At 35.2% G+C, this 14126-nt stretch overlaps 3 protein-coding genes across 3 annotated transcripts; 2 read left to right on the top strand and 1 right to left on the bottom strand.

Moving 5' to 3' along the window:
* Positions 1-670: 670 nt before the first annotated feature.
* Positions 671-4720, bottom strand: LOC123873344. Its single transcript, XM_045918164.1, has 4 exons — positions 4320-4720; positions 3157-3312; positions 1722-1902; positions 671-1016 (listed from the first exon to the last, which is right to left on the bottom strand). Exons 1-4 carry the CDS (start codon positions 4404-4406, stop codon positions 871-873), a joined length of 570 nt encoding a protein of 189 aa, XP_045774120.1. The 5' UTR covers positions 4407-4720; the 3' UTR covers positions 671-870.
* A 1356-nt stretch (positions 4721-6076) lies between these two features.
* Positions 6077-9974, top strand: LOC123873350. Its single transcript, XM_045918170.1, has 4 exons — positions 6077-6581; positions 7755-7922; positions 8529-8667; positions 9779-9974. The coding sequence occupies exons 1-4, from the start codon at positions 6495-6497 to the stop codon at positions 9940-9942; spliced, it is 558 nt and encodes a 185-aa protein (XP_045774126.1). The 5' UTR covers positions 6077-6494; the 3' UTR covers positions 9943-9974.
* Positions 9975-11083: 1109 nt separating this feature from the next.
* On the top strand, positions 11084-13672 carry LOC123873351. Its single transcript, XM_045918172.1, has 4 exons — positions 11084-11402; positions 12128-12295; positions 12703-12841; positions 13051-13672. The coding sequence occupies exons 1-4, from the start codon at positions 11316-11318 to the stop codon at positions 13206-13208; spliced, it is 552 nt and encodes a 183-aa protein (XP_045774128.1). The 5' UTR covers positions 11084-11315; the 3' UTR covers positions 13209-13672.
* The last annotated feature ends 454 nt before the right edge of the window (positions 13673-14126 follow it).

Raw genomic sequence — 14126 nt, 5'->3', positions numbered from 1 at the left:
GGTTATTTTTGAATATTTCCTATGTTTTTTTCTTTGAGAACAACTTAAGAAGGTAGGCTACAAAAAATAAAGAGAACTTCAAAAAATAAATTATTTATTATTATTAGTGTCTACTTACCTTAGTTACCTAATAATAATTGAGATTTAAGAACTTAATTAATTCATGCTTATCCGTAGGGCAAAGCCATATAATTTAAAAAATAAATAATTTAATATTATGGCAACGTATCACATATTTTACATAATGAATGTACATAGAAATATCTAATAATTTTTTCAGACAAATTCTAGCAAATAAACGTGTACAAATTCCGTATAATAACTCAATAACTAAGTATACAATTTGGTTTCCAGCATCATTTTAATGTCTTAATATAGGTGCATAAACTGACTGACTGACATAAATTACTGACTGACATTATTATGAATGTAAAGTTCACCAGAAACAAGATATTAGCACAACTCTCTTTACAACGTAGACCCCAACTACGAAAGGATTTGAAGAAAATACCGGTGTTTTTTTTAAATATCAGATCATTCAAAATACTTTATCGACGGCTTAGAGTGAAAACCTCGTAAGTGTAAAAGAAGTAACTTTTCAGGAGGAAGAAAAAACTGCGTGCTGTAACTAACAGAAGCGAGTATTTACGAGTTTCTCATTTAATGTCATAGATGGCGTTACGAGTATCGAATGAACAAATTAGTCAGATCAGGATGTGCGTTGCGAGGTTTTCTTCCTAGAAACGCAATAAAATAAATTTGAGCAAAAATGCATTCCCGAGGTTTTCACTCTAAGACGACGTTATAGCGCTGTTTGCATAGAACTTCCTGCGCTATCATTATGTAATAGCTCTGGCTATTTTGGTAATTTTATACAGTCACAGGGATCCGTATGACGAAATCAAGGTTGGCAGTACATTTCTCATCAGCCGCATGGTTCACGAATTCAAAATGGGAGTTGTTTTTCAGTTTGATAAATTCACTTCTTACGAGGATTATGAGGTAACCTTGAAAAACTGAAACAGAAAAATAATACGGTTAAAATTGAAGACAACCTGTAACCTGGCCTAATGTAACATTTACGCGTCGTTTATATATTTTAGCATCTCTCCTCTACTTTTATATTATAGTCCACAATTGATGGGATAGATCACTATGTGCCCTGTCCAAGTAATACTTCAGCTTAGCTTTGCTGAGTGATTCTGTTTCCTATTCTGAATTATTTAGTTTCTATAAACAGAGAGCCTTAATTTATCAAATCTATACGTGAAATCTATACTTACTAATATTGTAAATGTGAAAGTATGTCTGTCTGTCTGTCTGTCTGTCTATCTATCTGTCTATCTGCTACCTTTTCACGGCCCAACATGTAACCGATTCTGACGAAATTTGGTACAGGCTTAGCTTATACCCCGGGGACGGACATAGGCTACTTTTTATCCCGGAAAATCAAAGAGTTCCCGCAGGATTCCTAAAGACTTATCCACTGAACCGATTTGTATGAAATTTGGTACCGAAGTAGCTTGCGTCCCTGTAATCAAAATAGGCAACTTTTTATCCCGGAAAATCAAACAGTTCCCACAGGATCTATAAAAATCTAAATCCACGCGGACGAAGTCGCGGGCATCCTCTGACAGACAGACGGACAGACACACTTTCGCATTTATAATATTAAGTATGGATTCTATGCCCGAAGTTAGTAAATAAGGATTGATACTTACATATCATTAAAATGCTCATAATCAGCGCTGGCACCACAATTGGCCATATAAATATGAGTATGACAGGAATCACGTATACGTAGTATGTCCACATTGCTATGTAAAAACCAACTATGAGCACGTACAGACAAATAACAACTATACTATATCTGTAGAATATTCTCATTTTCTTGTAGTCTTTCTGGAAAAGAAATACGAAATTACCTTTTTTTTTTTTTTTTATTGAAAATATTACAATAAAACTTAAAGCTAGCCTTATCTAATTACTATACAAATCATGCCCGCGTGGAATGGTGCCAAGAATACTGGCTGCATTTCCGCGTTAATACGAAATTGAAATTAATATTTCGCCTAAATACCTACCTACCGACCCAGTTTCGAAAAGCCAAAAGGAAGGGTTATTGACTCTGAGAGTCTATGTATATTTATGTATGTATGTTATATTTGTATATTATATTCCACGTAGCGCCTAACTAAGCTACTGGGTCGATTTTGTTGAATGAGGTGTCAAGTTATTTGTGAAATTATGGTCCGGGTTACGATCAAACATAATATGGCCGATGTTGTATAGAAGTACCTAGGCGTTACTTTGCGGAAGTCCATGATATACATGGAACCAAAAGCTTAATTTGCTATAATCCGTTGAAACAGAAATCTGTATGGTGCAACATGCAGCATGCATGCTTTTCCTGCATGTTTAGCAGTGGGAGTGCGGGTGGTGCATATCGCATGTTACTAACATATTAATACTACATACTTACTACAGTCTACTAATATTAGATTATATAAGTTAACTCATTATCAAACATTAAAAAAAATTCAAAAGAAAAATAAAACCGACTTCAAAAACTAAAACCACTAAAAAGTAGAAAATAATTTTTGTTTGGCTACACGTGTAATGTACCTAGGTATGAACAAAATTAGGAATCCAAGAGAGAGAGGTACATTACACGTGTAGCTAAACAAAAATTATTTTCTACTTTTTAGTGTTTTTCGTTTTTGAAGTCGGTTTTATTTTTCTTTTGAATTTTTTTTATTTCACAAGTTTTAGTGGCCCCACTGTACTATAATATGCTATGCCCAGTTAAAACCCTACTGTTTACTAAGCTATTACACTGATCGCGAGCAATTTGCTCTTATCCATTGAGGAGTTCTGTTCTCCATCTCCGAAGATATTCATCAGATCTTCACGAAATTTATATGGGAACACCTGCACAGTATACCCTTTCAAACAAAAAAAAAATTCCAAATCGGTCCAGGGGTCTTTGAGTAATCGGCGAATCCCGACGAATTGAGAACCTCCTCCTTTTTTGGAAGTCGGTTAAAAATTGGTTATACTGTTGAGCCGCGAAAAGCTAGCAGACAGACAGACACACTTTCACATAATATTAGTATGGATTTCATTATCTAGTTATTTATCACATAATAAACTTACTGTATGTGCACTTATAATAAAAAGGACGTGAAACACGATGTCTGCGATCGTAAGGAGTATCATGAGTAAAGACATCACATCACTCAACACCCGCATTCTCTGGTAGTGGCGACATACTTCTACAATCATATATGTTAAGAAGAATAAACTGAGGATCTGTAAAAGAAATAGTACCTTAGCTGTTATTCGTTAGCATAACGTAACCCTTCCGGCGGCGTCCCTGTTTGCCGCCACACAGATATAACCAAAATACACACTCCAACTTAGACCTCACGCTCACCATTGCTTTTTATGTGCTACTAGGCTAATTTTTAGAGTTCCGTATCTCAAAAAGAAAAATGGGATCCCTTATAGGAAGGATCACTTTGTTGTCTGTCTCTCTATCTGTCTGTCTGTCCATCTGTCGTGTCTATCAAGAAAACCTATAAGGTACCTACTTCCCGTTTACCTGAATGAAATTTGGCAGGTGGTTATAGCACAAGTAAAGTAAAACATCCGAAAACCGTGAATTTGTGGTTACATCGCAAAAAAAAATTAAAATGAGTTCATGAAAATATAATTAGTATTTTCAAATTTCAAAGTAAGATAACTATAGGTATCAAATGGGGTATCACATTATGAAGAGCTTTACCTGTACACTCTAAAACAGATTTTTATTTATTTTTATACATAATGGTTTTTGATTTATCGAGCAAAATGTCGAAAAAATATCTGAGTATGGAACCCTCGGTACGCGAGTCTGACTCCACTTGGCCGGTTTCTTGTCGTCAAAAGTCGCTATGCTTTTTTTTATTGCAAGCCTATCTTGCAACAAGTGTAAATTAAAGATTTATAACACCCCCGACAAGTGAAGGTTACAGTAACTAGAAAAGAGCTGATAACTTTCAAACGGCTGAACCGATTTTGTTGGATTATAGTTAAGAACCCTTTCAATCAAGCCACCTTTCAAACAAAAAAAAACTAAATTAAAATCAGTTCATTAGTTTAGGAGCTACGATGCCACAGACAGACACACAGACACACAGATACACACGTCAAACTTATAACACCCCTCTTTTTGGGTCGGGGGTTAGTAAAAAAGCATTGCACAGCACTTACAACTATGCCAGGGAAGTTACAGTCAAGTTCAAGCTAAAGTATTATATGTACATGAGGTCACTCACCTGTTTTAAGTATGCCCAAACAAGTAAACCATGTCGAAGAGGAAAACAGCAACAACACCGCATCACAACTGGTATTTCACATCTCATTTTGTTTTTTTTTTTTGATTTTCTATTAAGTAAAAGCTATATTAAAAAACCCACTTTTATTAAAAAGTTTATGTACTATAAGTACCTACTTCTAATTTTTTTATAAAGCTATTTTTGCGTAAATAAACTATTGAGCGAAATTCAGCCTTTATTTAAAGTTTTGAGATTGGTACCGATATAATTTCTTATTTATTTCACTTTTTATATTTTATAAAAAACCCAACAATTTTTTGAATTCGATCTGTTATTTTATATGCAACTTTTCCTTAAAACGTTCGGACCCCGACTGTCGTAGGAGAAATCAGTGCATGATAGGTATATACATCGATGAGGTAGGTATATTAAGTATGTTTATAAACAGTTTGTTATCATCTGGTTTCCTCTGGCAGATCATCGGAATGTGGGATGCTAGTTCCGCGAAAATCTAACAAAACAAGTTTAAGTATACTTATTTATCTTTGCGGGATTTTACAAAGCAAAAACATATTGACTGATATTTACCTATCCCCCTCTATTTAGATTTTTCATCGAAATTTATTATCCCTACTGATTTTCAACACTTTCGTCTTTTGTGAACAATTACCTACCTAGTTATCAAGCTATAAGTGAATAGTGCGAATGAGGGCTTAGGGAGCTTACATAACAAAACGTCGAGGCTTCGACGTCACTGGCAGGCATCAAAATCACATTTGACACTAGCCTATGAATAGCCTATTTTTCTTTGACTTCACGTCACCCATAGCCCATAGCCATATTTGACATAATTATCGTCGATTCAGGATCAAACCGAGATTTCCCTCACTCTGGTTCACTTCCGGTCCAGAAGTTTGAGCTGTGCGTCAGTCAGTCGAATTTTTTTAAATAAATTTAGATTAGTAATTTATAAACACTACATGTCTGGGCCAGTTGCATATGAGTCGGTTAATTTACGATACGGTTACCGTTAAATTTGGATCACCAATTAAAACCGACCAAGTGTGAGGGTTCCGTACTCGGGTATTTTTTCCGACATTTTGCACGATAAATCAAAAACTATTACGTATGCTTGAAAATAAATAAAACTTTGTTTTAGAGTGTACAGGTAAAGCTCTTTCATATGATACCCACTTGGTATAGTTATCTTACTTTGAAAATTAAAACACATTTTAATTATTTTTTCTGTGATGTAACCACAAATTCACGGTTTTTGGATTTATTCCTTTACTTATGTTATATTAAGACCTACCTACCTGACAAATTTCATGATTTCGAAGGAGTTATCTTTCTGTATAGGCGCGCAAAATCCATTGTGAACACGAGGCGTATCTGCGAATTGTAAAAAAAAATCCTTAGCCAGGCCTTGTGTATTTATTTCTTATTCTATGACCAGCGTAAACCTCCATGATGTAACAGATTGGACTACTTGTATTGCGCGCACTATATACCTGGAAAGTGCTATCACAGAATACTAGGTAACAATAATCACTACGTAAAGTGACACTCACTCCGCCGCCAATTTGATTTCGCCCAAAACGTAATGGTACTGCTATTAGTTCTATCACGCTGGCGTCACTCATTTCTCACCTTGTTGTCACGCGAGCGAGAAGCAATATTGCTTACATATAGCGTTGTCCTAGTCTACGCTTGAGTGGCTCCGCTCAGACTTCAGTCCCACTGTTACCCAGGCACACAAATCGTGTGAAGACATATCGGTGTTTCAGTATTATTTAAATCAGTTCGCTTGTATTGAGTGTCGTGGAGTGTGATAGTACTATTAAAAAGTTCTGTGGTTAAAAAAAAATTGTTGGTAAATTCAGTTGTCCAAAGTTAGCGAACCTTGATTTGTGCAATCCATTTTACTCTTATTGTCGTCCATAACTTAGCGGTAATCATAACGTTACTTTAATTAACCGGCTGTCACGCAACTGGCCCTAATTCTGTTAAAATTAATAAAGAGAAATTAAAACGAGCGTTGTTTTATTAATGTAACATTGTACCTCATTAACGCCAGTTTAACTTCCCATTCTGGAAAAGCATTTGATCCAGTATAGTTGAATCCATATTGTTATATATATATATATAAGTGTTGTTGTACTAGTGTTTATTAAAATGTATTTTGAACTGCCAAAGCTAACGAGATGCTGTTTCTGCATGCCTCTCAGAAGAGGTCTTTTGACAATTGGATATATAAACTTAGTAAGTAGGTCTGCTAATCCGCATTTGGTCAGTCTAAGATTAAGAAATTAAAATTGGTAGCCGATGGTAACTGGTAAGGACTGCTGGCGTAGGTGAAAACTTAAAAATTAAATAAAATAAAAATAAAAATATTTGTTTTCAATTAATAGACTTTTACAAGTACTTTTGATAGTCGAATGCATTTACCCCTGGTTCGAAATGCCTTTCCTACTGGGAAGAACCAGCAAGAAACTCGGCGATTGCTCTTTTCAAAGATTTGATATAGGTACAATGAAAATAACAGTGTTTTTTTTGGATTTTCATTCATAAAAAATAATTTTAGAGTCAAAAATCGGCCAAGTGCCAGTCAGACTAGCGCACAGAGGGTTCCGTTCTCGGGTATTTTTCGATACTGCACGATAAATCAAAATCTGTCAGAGGTACTGATTTTGTGTTGCTGTAGCCTATGTCACCCAGAGTATAATAACGAATCCATTGAAACCTTATTCATCAAAATCGCACCAGACCACTAGTGTTCTGTGCTTAGGCGCTACGGTGGAACACACATAGATACAAACATACATACATACATGCCTGCTAAATCATAACCCTTCCTTTTGACTTTGCCGTAGTCTGGTAAAAAAGAACCACTTACAGGCAGGTCCTACTAGGTACCTAATTTTCTGTGGTGGCCCGAGTTTATTTATAAATAACTAGCTGATGCCCGCAGCTTCGCCCGCGTGGATTGGTCAGATCCCCTGCAGCATCAGGATTGAAGAGTTAGACTCCAAATTTTTTATGAAACAATGTCGCAAAGTTCCTCTATCGATTAAAAAAGAAATGACGCAAATCGGTTCAGAAATCTCGGAGATTTCGGTGTACATAGGTAGAAAAACACAACTCCCTTTTTGAAAGTCGGTTAAAAAAGTAGCCTATTTTACTCCCTGGTCAATTCTCTACTTGTCTGTGAAAACCCCGTCAAAATCCGTCCAGCCGTTCCGAAGATTAGCCTTTTCAAACAGACAGACAGACAGACAAAAATTTTAAAAACGTGTGATTCAGTGTTGGTATCGTTCAAATAACCATATGAGCTTAATATGAGGTAGTTATTTCGAAATTACAGACAGACACTCCAATTTTATTTATTAGTATAGATATGCTACTACAGTCTGTATGTTTATATTCTTGTTACAGTTCTTTTCAACGATTGGGGTAGTCGTCTACTGGACCCCAATCCAAATGCATGTAGATTTGCCATCATTCGCCTATGACGACTTGGATGCATTAGGCGGGGAAATTAATGCTGTAGTTTATTTTATCGACTTAGTCTTCAGCGTGATTTTGGTTTATGGGGCTCATAAGGTAAGTATAATATTTTACATACATACGTCCCAGGCAGCGAGGTAATTAGCTAATTAATTGTCTAACACTGAATAATAGCCACTGAGCTAATTTGGCATGTATTTTTGATCCACTGCAGGTTTTGTACCAAAAAAAAATTCAAAAATACAAAAAAAAAACGACTTCAATAACCACAAGCACTAAAAAGTAAAAAATAATTTAATTTATTACTATTTATATAATATTATTTATTAATATAGTATTATTTTCTATATTAACATTTTTGGAGCCATAGATTATTTACCTATTACTACTACCGGAACACTAATCTGTCCGCAGACGATTTATGTGTGTGTGTGTGGTAATGGTAAAGCTGGGGTTTGAGCGAAGTCAATTAAGCGGGACAAGGACAACGCGACATCAGTAGGTACTTCTCGCTCGCGTGACAAAAGTGTTTCTCAATTATAGATTTAGGAACACTCTATGTTCTAATTTTAAAATAGTTATTAAAATTCTGACCAATTTTTTTTGTATTATGTGCCCTATGGATCTTTTTACTGATTTGATCACGTAGAGGCACTCCAAACCAATAAGAGCTATTTATTACATACACAATTTTTTTTTCAGCAAATTGCAAGATGGCTGAAAGCTTACTACTACTATTCATTGGCAACGTTTGTTATGATGATCATTTTATTCCTACGTTACATATATGAAACACCTCGTTATACTGAGGAAGACGTGGCAATGTCTGCTACTAGATGGTGTAAGTAATTTAAAAAAAAATTTAGAACAGCACTTAGCCATTAGCCTTGTCAAGATCGGAGGAAAGAGACCCCGTAGACGCAGTCCGAGACGTTGGTACGACCAGCCCCCCAATTGTGTAAGAAAAACGTATTCGTCGTTGTCGTTATCGTCAAGAAATTCTGCCCTTTGATTGGTTGTTTCGCTGTTTACCTTTTTTCACAGCCAATGAAAGGGCAGAATTTTTTGACGATATAACGATAACGATGATGCGTTTTTCTTACACGATCGAGGGGCTGGTCCACCTTCCGTACGGCTTCTAACAGGGAAAAATGGCGTAACATCGTGAAAAAGGTGATATATCGAGTTCTCAAAACTGAGAGACCGACGCGAGAAGAAAGCCCTTGGCGCGCTCCCCAGCGCTTTCCAAAACCTAAATCCACGTGGACGAAGTCGCAGAAAAGAGTTAAGAAACGTGCCTGGTATACCAGATATTTTTTTCACGCACGTGCAAATTGTGGAACCATCTCTCTTCAGCGCTGTTCCTACTAGATTTTAACATGGGGTTATTCAAGATCAATATAAATTCCTGAAAAGCCGGCAACGCTTTGGCAGTTCCTCTGGTGCTGCAAAATAATTTTTCACGGGCGGCGGTTCATAGTTCCCGCACCATAGGCGGGGTATTGACCCTGAGTTTTGCGCTATATACATTGCGGGTTTGAAAAATACTAATACCCGTATACAGAATAATCATTTTTTTTTCTCTCGTCTGGCTTTACACTGATTAGCCAATGTCAAGTTTGTAGTTATTTACAAGTTATGGAAACTATATGTATAAGTATGGACTTCGTCTGTGCCAGCGCCCGCCGACATACACGCGGCGTCCCTTTAGAGCGCTTCCTAGTCAGTTCCTCCACCAATAAACACCAGCAGAACACAAAAACCGCCCACTTCTCACAAAAAAACACTCCAAAAAAGCACCGCACGCGCGCCATCAAACGCCACCACAGACGAAGTCCCATAATAATCATTACTATGAGGTCTAGCCTAGCGATCTGGTTACACCCTGTATCATGATTGTATTATGTTTATAAAAATAGATTATTTTGTACCCAATTTAGTTTTCTTTGCAGGTATTTACTTCTACCTAATACTTCTGGTGAGAAGCTTTCTCGAGAAACTGGAAAATAAGTCCGGCCTTACATACGATAACCAAGTTGAAGAAGTCGTCATTGGCGATGGCGAAATGAAGAAAGACAAGACAATTTATCCAAATGTATCAGCTGAAACTGTGTAGATTTTTGCACAGTTGTAATTATTTAGGGGCTGGTGACCAAACCAATGTAAATTTTTAAATATCCTAAAGAAAAATCTAATGGTAGTTGCTATAACTTTACTATAGTAATTCTTCGCTCCGCGTTGATTGAAGGCACGAATTTGTCCTTAGTTTAAGCGCAGTTTTTGGTTTTGCTAAGAAATGAGTTCAAGTTTGTATATTTAGTGCTCGCAATCATAAACTTTGGACACAATTTCAGTTTTAGGCCGCTTTGCTTTATATACCAAGAAATGTACTGAAGTCAAAAATTCAGTTGAGAATTGTACCTACACCTCTTAGAATTAATTGCCCAAAAACGCTATATTCACCAGCTCTACAGTTAGTCTTATAAGCTATTTTAATATAATATTATAATATATACCCGATAATTCTTAGTACACCATTTGTAAGGTAAATGTTACAAAATATACAAAAAGTAAACAAGTGTAAAATTTAACTTTTTCCTACCTTTTCGTAATATAATATTGTGATTATTCGTAGCGAACTCCAAGGAAACAGTTTGATTCTATCTTGATGTTGATATTGATCAATCAATCCATCTCAATAAAATTTTGTAGACATATTAAAATTAATATTTATGACTGTGAATTTCCAGATTTCTATAAAATGTATATTTTTAAAGTTACACATATAATAATACTGAACTAATTACTACTAGAACTATTTGAAATTACCATTTATACCGAAATCTGACAAAACCTCAGACACATAAGATTTTAGTTTCTAGAATGTGTCTATAAAATTTCATTGAGTTTGATTTGTTAATCTATAATAACCAACAATCAAATTCAATGAAATTTTACAGACGCATTGCTTGAATATAATCAAGCTCAGATTAAAAGTTTAAAATACATCGATGTTTAAAACTGATGTGTATAGATGGACAAAAAATAATGAGAAGTAACTTATTCCCCTTTCGAGATAATATGAGGATTGAGGACCTAAAGAATTTGTTAAAACTCCGATGTATTTATCAAACACGCTGTATAGTGAAATTTTTTCTATTATAACTCCTGTACTAGGCCTAAACGGGTCTTTTGATAGGTACCTAATACCTACCTGATTCACAAGACCGGTTCATTTCTATGAATGAACCACGTACGGTCGTTTATCCAAAGTTATAAGTTTACATTATTATACTTAGTCGTCCTCGGTCTTCCAAAATAATAAGTTTGTAGTCTAAAATGAATAACGAAAATTTAAAATGGGCATTCATCACTCAATTAAATAGATTACCCTAGTCAGGGTCAGTTTTATCTGTTTATCTCCCATTCTGTAAGGTCATTCGATCCTGCTCAGTTGATACAAAAGTGTTGTGTTCATTATTCGTAAAAATGTACTGTGAACTACCAAAACTTACAAGGTGCTGTTTCTGCATGCCTCTAAGACGAGGGCTTTTGATTTTCGGATATCTCAACATAGTAAGTACTACGAACAAGGCTATTATTTATTTCTTTATTTATTTTTAGTGGTCAGCGTCCGCATTCAAAAATTTCAAATGTTAAAACTGATCAAGCGCTTGTGTTTTATTTCTGTGTAACTTTTGACTCAAAACACGTATAGGTATAATAGATACTGTACGTTTCCGAAGTCATGCTTATAAAATTGTCTTAGTTTTCAATATCAAAAAGAAGAAAGAAAAAGGTTTTTGTTTTGTCAATAATTAATTATTCTTCTTGATATGCAGTTTACTAGCAACATTTTTTTTAGCTCTCGCTTTTCATGTTCAGGAGTTTTCAATTGAAAATCCGATTTTTGTATAGATAGTACCTAGGTACAAGTGTAAATTAAAAATTTATAACACCCCCGACAAGTGAAGGTTAAAGTAACTAGAAAAGAGCTGATAACTTTCAAACAACTGAACTGATTTTCTTCGATTATAGCTAAGAACACTCTTGATCAAGCCACCTTTAAAAAAAAAAACGAAATTAAAATCAGTTCATTCGTTTAGGAGCTACGATGCCACAGACAGATACACAGATACACACGTCAAACTTATAATACCCCTCTTTTTGGGTCGGGGGTTGAAAATGTGTCAAATGAAAGAGGAGAAAATTCTGAGCTCGTGAATATAAGTGTACAACAACATTAAAATATACCTATCTGAGTGAAAAAAAAAGATATTGATATTTTTCACTTTTTGCAGTTGTACTCAGCGATCGGCGTGATAGTCTACAGCGCCAGAATCCATCTGGATGAGCAGATAGTATCTATCGCCTACGACGACATCGATGTCTTGGACGTGTACATGAACGACGCTCTTTATTGTATTGACATTGCTTTCAACTTGGTTTTGATTTATGGAGCGCATAGGGTAGGTTTTCAACAACCCCTCTGGCTGACTTGGGCCAACGTTGCTTAAAACTAGTACAAACACAACACACAACTAGTACAAACGTCTTTCTGATCACTGATAAGATACCACAAAAACGCGAAAAATTAATACAAAAAACCTTAAGAAGTTCGCAATGCAAATAAAACATCTGACTGACGCTAGAGGTGCCGCGGGGTCAATGCTACGTCGTAGGCGGGGAATTACCCCGAGTTTTGCACGCTATACATTGCGGGTTTGAAATATACTTAATCACTAAAAGTATTTAAGGCAAATGGTCATTGGTACTGTTGGATTAAGTTTATTGTTTAGGTATTATATCGAAAGCTCTAACTTTTTGCGAGGATTCTAAAATTATTATTTGTATGTTATGTTTTTCTTTGTTTCAGCAAATTGTAAGATGTCTCAAAATTTTCTACTACTATACGCTGGCTACGTCACTTGCAATGGTCATTCTGGCTATATATTTCATATATTCAAGACCTTATTATATTACTGAGTATGTGACATTGTCCTTCACTAGATGTTGTAAGTATTATTTTAAAACTATCGCAATGCTTTTTTTTTAATTATTTGTAGACTAGCGCTAGGCTTCAATCAGACCTGGTGGCCTCATACCCCAATTGCCATCTCGGCCTATCGCGCACTATAGGTACCTATTTACTTCGAATTTTTTGCCTTTACCTTAGTTATTCTTTCGATTATTCTGTACTTATTTAATTTTGTCATTTTTTTAGGTTTATACATCTACCTAATCATTTTGGTGAGAAGTCTTATAGAAAAACTAGAAAACACATCTGGCCTTACATATGAAAATCAGCTTCAAGAAATCGTCGCTGGCGAAATAAAAGATGGCAACGCAGTTTACCCGAGCTTACCTGCTGAAACTGATTAGAATTCCGCATAAAAATTAGTTTAGAAGAGTTTATTCCTAGTCCGCTCCATACAACCGTACTTTGGTCCTCATTTGAATATTAACAAATATCAGTCAAAGAAATTTTGTGAACACTAAAAAAATGAAAATAATAGTATTAAGTAAAAAATAGTAGTTTAAAAGAGTAAACAAAATTTTGACACTGATAATGCCTTTAGCACAGAGGCCATTCACTGTGACTGAGGTCTTATAACTCTCCTTGTGCGAAGTCTTTAGTTTGCCCAGGCAGCGACCTAACTAAAAGGTTCATTACGAACAAAAATGTTTGCGGGCAGCAAGCTGCAACATTTTGCTTCAACTTGATGTCCAAGCTTTTTTTTTTTTGGGCAGCTTGTTGCCAAGATTTTTATTCGCAATATTCTACTATTATAAGATACTATTCCTAAGAAAAAATAATAATAATAAAATTAGACTTTATACTTTGACGTAGGATTTTTTAACACCTTTGTTACCTGTTATCTCCCAAAGCCACTATGATCTGAACTTCATAGATGCTGATCGTTCCTCCCTGCATTGGGGACAATACACAGAGAAACTTTCAGCTTTTATGAAAAAAAAGGTCTGGCACTCGCTTAGTCCATATCCAGTTACCAAAACAGAGCATCGCGTATGCACGTAACATCAATTAAATGTATTATTGTGCTTAAAAAATATCAAAAAGAAAAAAATTAATACTTAATTGAATCAAGCTTTTTTTACTTTACCTGTTAAAAAAAACTAAAAATTTGCTGAGGACTATTTCTAGCAGATGTAATAGATGTATTTAGAATATTATTTGCACTTTAGTTTGGCTACTTCGATTTGGATTCAATTATTTTCATAATTCACAAGGTGCTCTTGATCATAGAGATTAGTTATAAGACTCTAAATTCAAATTCA

The sequence above is a fragment of the Maniola jurtina genome, chromosome 16 (genome assembly GCF_905333055.1).
Source record: "Maniola jurtina chromosome 16, ilManJurt1.1, whole genome shotgun sequence".
Taxonomy (NCBI): domain Eukaryota; kingdom Metazoa; phylum Arthropoda; class Insecta; order Lepidoptera; family Nymphalidae; genus Maniola; species Maniola jurtina.
This window is presented reverse-complemented; position numbering and strand designations above follow the sequence as displayed.

Excerpts from the sequence above, each read along its gene's own strand:
- LOC123873344 (XM_045918164.1), bottom strand. The coding sequence starts at position 4,406 with ATGAGATGTGAAATACCAGTTGTGATGCGGTGTTGTTGCTGTTTTCCT. Across the intron at positions 3,313-4,319 it reads TTTGGGCATACTTAAAACAG|ATCCTCAGTTTATTCTTCTT; the intron begins GTGAGTGACCTC and ends TTTCTTTTACAG. Across the intron at positions 1,903-3,156 it reads TTATTATAAGTGCACATACA|AAAGACTACAAGAAAATGAG; the intron begins GTAAGTTTATTA and ends TTTCTTTTCCAG.
- LOC123873350 (XM_045918170.1), top strand. The coding sequence starts at position 6,495 with ATGTATTTTGAACTGCCAAAGCTAACGAGATGCTGTTTCTGCATGCCT. Across the intron at positions 6,582-7,754 it reads CAATTGGATATATAAACTTA|TTCTTTTCAACGATTGGGGT; the intron begins GTAAGTAGGTCT and ends TTCTTGTTACAG. Across the intron at positions 7,923-8,528 it reads TGGTTTATGGGGCTCATAAG|CAAATTGCAAGATGGCTGAA; the intron begins GTAAGTATAATA and ends TTTTTTTTTCAG.
- LOC123873351 (XM_045918172.1), top strand. The coding sequence starts at position 11,316 with ATGTACTGTGAACTACCAAAACTTACAAGGTGCTGTTTCTGCATGCCT. Across the intron at positions 12,296-12,702 it reads TGATTTATGGAGCGCATAGG|CAAATTGTAAGATGTCTCAA; the intron begins GTAGGTTTTCAA and ends TCTTTGTTTCAG. Across the intron at positions 12,842-13,050 it reads ATTGTCCTTCACTAGATGTT|GTTTATACATCTACCTAATC; the intron begins GTAAGTATTATT and ends TCATTTTTTTAG.